This window comes from Pteropus medius, unplaced genomic scaffold, assembly GCF_902729225.1.
Source record: "Pteropus medius unplaced genomic scaffold, Ma_sr-lr_union100, whole genome shotgun sequence".
Taxonomy (NCBI): Eukaryota; Metazoa; Chordata; class Mammalia; order Chiroptera; family Pteropodidae; genus Pteropus; species Pteropus medius.
The window spans coordinates 43,140-49,846 of record NW_024353312.1 but is presented as its reverse complement, the minus strand read 5'-3'; the positions used below and the strand labels follow the sequence as shown (position 1 = coordinate 49,846).

The 6,707-nt window shown below is 30.4% G+C and overlaps 1 protein-coding gene across 1 annotated transcript; it reads left to right on the top strand.

Moving 5' to 3' along the window:
- The first annotated feature begins 80 nt into the window (after positions 1-80).
- On the top strand, positions 81-4,825 carry LOC120592786 (NKG2-A/NKG2-B type II integral membrane protein-like). The gene is made up of 6 exons (XM_039850466.1): positions 81-287; positions 681-776; positions 1,268-1,321; positions 1,936-2,087; positions 3,775-3,875; positions 4,205-4,825. Exons 1-6 carry the CDS (start codon positions 101-103, stop codon positions 4,314-4,316), a joined length of 702 nt encoding a protein of 233 aa, XP_039706400.1. The 5' UTR covers positions 81-100; the 3' UTR covers positions 4,317-4,825.
- The last annotated feature ends 1,882 nt before the right edge of the window (positions 4,826-6,707 follow it).

Below are 6,707 nucleotides of genomic sequence, written 5' to 3'. Positions count from 1 at the left end.
CCCAGTTTTACTCTGCTAGGCATCTCATCAGTGCATATACCATTTATTCTTAAGTACACTTACCTCACAGCACAGTTCTTGGTACAACTCAACTGCAAAGATGAATAACCAAGGAGTAACCTATGCAGACCTGAATGTGGCCAGGTTTTCAAAGGGACAGGAACTAAAACCTAAGGGCACAAAAAACTCCATCTCAATAAGTGAGCAGGAGATAACCTATGCAGCATTAAATCTTCAAGATGTTTCTCAGGATCCACAAGGGAATGACGAGAAATACCACTGCAAAGGTAAAACATTTAACAGACACACAGTATAGACTGTTCTAGGATGTATAGCTGGGTTGCAGAGATGTGAAGAAAGAATAGGAGATAAACTCATATTTTTTCATTTGTGAGGATCAGAACCTGAAGTTAGAATACAGTATTGTAACACGAAATCTCAGGACTAATTTTATTCAGGCATCGTTGTAAGGTGTAGTCTTTGACCAACAACTCACAGAGCATTATATTTCCTGAAAATGCAGTAGTATATTTTGAGAGGATGATTACAATGGTAGATACAGTTTTGGGTTCCAAGCTTATGTATACAATTCCCTGTGCATGTGGGTTCTCCGTGTGTCAACTCTCTTAGCATTTGTCTCCATCTGTCCTTTCTCAGTGTTCCCATTTCTCTCCCTGTAGCTTTACTGTCACCTCCAGAGAAGCTCATTGCTGGGATCCTGGGGGTCATCTGCCTTGTCTTGTTGTCCACTGTGGTAATAATAGCTGTTATTCCCTGTAAGTTAATTTTGGAAGATTATTTGAAAGCTTTTCATTAATAATCATCAATGCTTTTAATACTTTAGAATATTATTGCATAGAACTCTCTTTTAATGTTTGTATTTAGACTGAACGTGAAATACTTTCCTAAATTTGTCCAAAGTATAAATATAGAATGATTTTAGAACTATTTTATAAATATATGGACATATATACATGTATTTATTCTGATTGCGTAACTCAAAGTCATGTTTTAGGAGACTCGAAGACCATATTGAGAATTCATTTTGAGATTGACTAAATCAAATATTGTAAGAGATGGTGAAGTTTAGTTCTTTCAGCTTTATAGTATTTGTCCCCTTTTACTTCTTTATTAATTTTTCTTGGTAAAATCTAGTTTATTTCAGATAATTATAATTCTAAACAATAGAAAAACCGTTAAGCTAAAAACCAAAATTATTCTGATTGATATAAATAATTTTTTTAAAGAATCACTTTAATTTTTGTAGCTACTGTAATACTGGAGAAGAACAATTCACTTCCAATAACAAGGATCCAGAAAGGTACATATGATTTTCAAAGTTATGATAATACCCAGTTTATATTTTGTCTCTATCTAAGTCTAGGTAAAATGATACAAATTTTTTACAGGGAACATAAATTATAAAATGATCAATAGATATTCATCAATAATGACTGTAGAAGGGTGTTTCTTCTCATACAACAATATAAAGAAATACTCATTTTAAAACACCATTCCCATTGTTGCCAATTGGCTCAAATTTCCTATTGCACTAATGTGATAAGAGATAAGTCGTATTTTTATTTTAATTTTTAATTGTTAATTAATTAACTTATTTTTTAGGGTGACATTGGTCATTGAGTTTTTTTTTTTTATTTTTAAAGAGTGTTTTTGTTCATTGACATTCAGGATATGTGCAGAGTGAATATTTTTATTTGGGTGTATGCTTTATAAGGACACACAAATTATGAATAAGAGGGTGACCCTTCTCTGTGAGCGTGTGTATGAGTGTGTTTTGTTTTATATGTACTATGGAGTAAATGTACATAGATATACTACTTACAAATATATTTATACCTATGCAAATCTGTAATTTTATTTTCATTTTTGAAAATTCACATTGTTTTTGAATAATAACTCATAATTTTTCTTCAGCATATCATTGTGGTCATTGTCCAAAGGAATGGTTTACATATTCCAACAATTGCTATTACTTTAGTACTGAAAGTAAAACATGGACTGAGAGTCTGACAGCCTGTGCTTCTAAGAACTCTACTCTGCTTTATATAGATAATGAAGAAGAAATGGTAAGATATTAAACTTTTTATGTACTTTATTAAAGGTTTGTTTCAGTCAATATTATACTTGTAGTTTTTATCCATACTTTTGTATATATTTGTAGCTATTTATTTTAAAGTCTGTTTAATAACACTCCATTGTTTGACTTTCAAGTATTTTATTTTGATACCAGAAACACACATTCGATAATTTCTCATTCTTTCTTTTCATAGAAAACCGTGTTTCAATAAATGCTTGTTTTCTAAAATAAACTTTTCTATTTAATTTTACCTCATACCAAGGAAACTAAACATATCATGATTGAGCAGATTGATTACAAAGAGACTGGAACCATGTAATTACAAATCAGATCACAAAATTGAGTTTTCAGTCCTCAGCAGCCCTGGACCTATAGATCCTCTCATCTCAACTCCTCTCTCATCACTTAACCACTGTCCTGACTTTTAACATTGTAAAGTCTCTTTGCTTGCTTTTGAATCTCCAATAAATAAAATCAAACCGAATGTATTTTTCTTACTGTCCCTTTCCACTTCCATTTAATATTGGTGCAATTCATTTACATGATTGCATTTACCTGCATTTTAATTTTTATTATTGAATTAAGTGAACGTAACATTTTAAATTCCATTCTATTTGGTGACTTTGGTTGAGAAACGAAGTCTCCTGTCCTGAGGGACAAAGAGGCTTCCTGGGTCCAGAACTTTTAGTCATAAGATTCCCTTTGCTAGTCTAACTCCAAGACTCCTCCCCTGGTGTCTCTTGTTGAGAAAGGGGAAGCACTTCCCCTGGCTCCTTTTGTTAGCAGGTGTCCTGGTGGATCACCCTGTGGGCTTGCCTGGTGTTCCTGGGTAGGATCCTTCCCTAATGGCAGAGGAGGACTGGCTTCCCTCAGCCACCTCCTATTGGTAGATTGGGTGTTGGGAAGTAGCAGACCTAGGTCTCACTCTTCTGTTAGGTGGGTGATAAAACAATTCTGTCACTCTGTTGTTCCCTAATCCGGGGGGACTAAACCATTTTCCTTTTCTCTTTCCACCTTTCAGAGTTCTCCTTCACTTGTATCTGTCACGAGTTCCAGAATTTACAGTTGTATTTAATAAGGAGTAGCAGAGAAATGAGTCTCTGACACCTGGTCAGAAACAGAAACAGATTCCACTGAAACGGAAACAGATCAGCAAGGGCTTATTTGGTTAAAGAATGTTTTGTGGCCCCCAAATCAAAAATTTGGCTCTCATGTCATTTCTTTTCTTAATGGAAATGCCTTAATTTTTTCACTATTAAATCCTAAACTTTGAAAAACATAGTAGAAAACTACACTGATTTATTCATAGTTTCTGGAGAAATAATGCCACGGTTATCTGGAAACTTCTTTAAAGCCTTGCTATGTTAATCGTCAACATAGGTAACTATTAAATCACATAAATCAGAATGTTCCTTAGTAACATAAGAAGATTAAAACTACTAAGTAGAAATGTTTAAAGTCAATTTGAAACCAAAAATACCAATAATGCTGAGTGTTCTTGGCAATATCAAAGTGGTTTTCGACTTTAATGTGTCTTTACTGTTAGATTAGGATCCAAAGCTCTCATTTTGTTTTTGAAAATTAAGAACCTTACAAAAGAATACACTACTTGCATTTTTAAAAAGTGATACAAGCTTTCACAATGATTTAAATAAAAATTCTTTATTTTGGGGTAGAAATTTCTGAGTTCCATATTACTTCCATCATGGATCGGAGTCTTCCGTAAAAGCAGTGATCAGCCATGGATGTCAAAAAGTGGTTCAAACTTTACACTAAAGTAAGTTGTTTTTATATGTTCTACAGAAGAAGAAAAATATAAGAAATAAAAATTCAGAAGAGTATTATGAATGCATTTGTTTACCTTGAATTATAAACATGAAGAATGATGTTCAAAGTTAATGAAACATTGATATAAATATTAAAGAATGACTACCCAGTTTCCCTAATAACCAGCTCTTACTAATATTATATGGAAAATGTCATCACCCATTTTGAAAATATTCTTCTATTACAGTGACATGAAAATGCTATTTTGAAATTATAAAAGTTTTATAATTTGTCCCCATATGATATAACAAGAGAATTATGCATTTTTCTCCATTACAGGATAAAAGGATTATCATCTAGTAAACTTAACTGTGCTCTGCTATACTCACATGGCCTCATAGCAACTGATTGTGGATATCCAAAAAAGTATTATTGCAAGCGCAAGCTTTAGAGTTAAAATGCTTGAGTTCGGATTCTGTTGGGTAACTATTTTTCATGAAACGAAAATAATATTATGATTGCAGAAGTCTTTAAATGAATTATGCTATTTGTTCTAATAACAAAAAATGTTTCATAACGATTATTACAAAATAATGTACACAATCAAAAGTACAGATATCATTATTTTCAGTGTCTGGTTTTTTAATCCAACATTATAATTGTAGCCTTCAAGCTTTCTAAAAGATCACATGCCGTATGAGTTCATTTATATGAAATATCAAGAACAGAGAAACCCACAAAGGCAGAAAGTGGATTAGCAGCTGCCAAGGGCTGAAGGAAGATGGGCATAGGAAATGACTGCTAACTGGTACACTGCTTCATCTGAGGACTGAAAACTTTCTAAATTTTGATAGTGATGATGGTTGTAAACTCTGTGAATATATTAAAAATTACTGTTGCATACACTCTAAAATGATGAACGTTATGCTGTGTAAATTACACCTCAATACAACTGTTAAAAACAACAACTCTTGGGATTATATTTGGGACTTCTTTTAATAATTAAGTAATTTATAAAGATTATATTAACTCTTCCAATGAATATCCTACTTTATCCTTCCATATATTAGGTTTTCTTTTATCTCAAATATATATTTTTTATTTTAGCATATTGAAGTCTTATAGAAATGTGGGCATTTCAAAGTCAAAATTATGTAAGTAACATCTTTATTTTTCAGTTTTCTTTAGTCATTTTTACTGTTTTAAATAGAAATACAGTTGAAGGTTACTTGTTGATCTTATATTCAATGACTTCACTGATTTTATGTATTAATTCTGTCATTTTAAATAAATATTATTCTAAAGTTTTTGCATAAACTGCTATTTCACCTGTAAATCGCTATTTTGATTCTTCTACACAGGTAAAATTACCTTTTTTTCTGACTTATTTCCACAGGCTAGGTTTTTATTTCCAATGTTTAATAGAAGGAACAGTAAAGCTTCTATATTTATCCTTCTCTATTTTAGGGAATATATTTAAATATTTCATCTCTAAGTATGGAGTTTGTTTTAAAGTTTTTTCATCATACCTTTCTTATGTGAAAACTGTTCCATAATATACTTATTTTTCTAATCAATTTTATAACCAATCATATTTATATTTTTATTATTTTAGCACAAATTAGAATAATAAATGTTTTTCTGTGTAACATTTATGAAGTAAACCACCTCTATTTCTAACAATAAATTAATCTTGTATTCTAAAATAAAACCACAATCATCATTTTGTATTTCCCTCTTTAAAAATTAGTGCATTAAAACACAAAAGAACGTATTATACGTATATGAAGTTTTTTTCTTCATGTATGTGCATAAAGAGATTAGAATGAGTTTTTATTTATGTTATGTACTTGACAGTTTTAATACGAAGGCTATATCAAGAAACATTCCTTTTTCTATTACCTGGAAGCCTTTGTATAAGAGCCCTGCTATTTTTTCAATGTTATTTTCACTACTGATGCCATATGAGCTTGAAGAATTTTTTTTTGTAGAACAGTTTATAAAATGAACTCGATATCTCTAATATATGTTACATTTAATGAGGTTTCTATTTTTTGCACCATATTTTCATGCATTCCTATTTCTACAGATATTACAATGTATTCATAATATGGCTTTATTACCTGCTTAGTATCTGTGAAAGTAATAACACCATTTGCATGTTTATTCTAGACCTAAAAGAATGCATCATCAGTTTTTCTCTGCAAAAGTTATTTATCAATTTTATTAAGTATTTTCAAAGAGAATAATTTTGACCTTGTTGATCCTTTCTAATGTAATTTTGTTCTTTGTCTCGATTTTGTACTATTTTTTTCTTCTCCATTTGGATTTAATTAAATATAATCTCCATTTATGATTGTTTGCTTCTTCACTTTTTTACCTATTTTGAACTTATTAGGTACATACAGATTTAAAACAAAAACATAGTTAATGGTTTGGACACTCAATCTGTTTTTATGCAAAACATACTTTATTATATTCAACAATGATTATTGCTTTAAATATAACCTACATATTAACTATAGCAGTTTTCTACTGATTTGCGTTGCATAGTTTATTAATTTTTTTATCTTTTTACTTTCATCTGTCTATATGTTTAGGTTAAAGAAGTGTCAGATAGATTTAGATATAAACTTTGGAATTCAACTAGAAAATTATTCTGTTTATACTTAATGTAACTTAAATGAAGTTATTAAATAAGTATTATTTACATTTTTATTTATAAGTGCAACTATATAGTTATAATTAATTATTAAGTATTATATAGTTATCATTTCATAGGGATGAACACTACCATTCTTTGAACTCCACCTTTTCTTTGTTTTCTTATCTTTTTTAACAA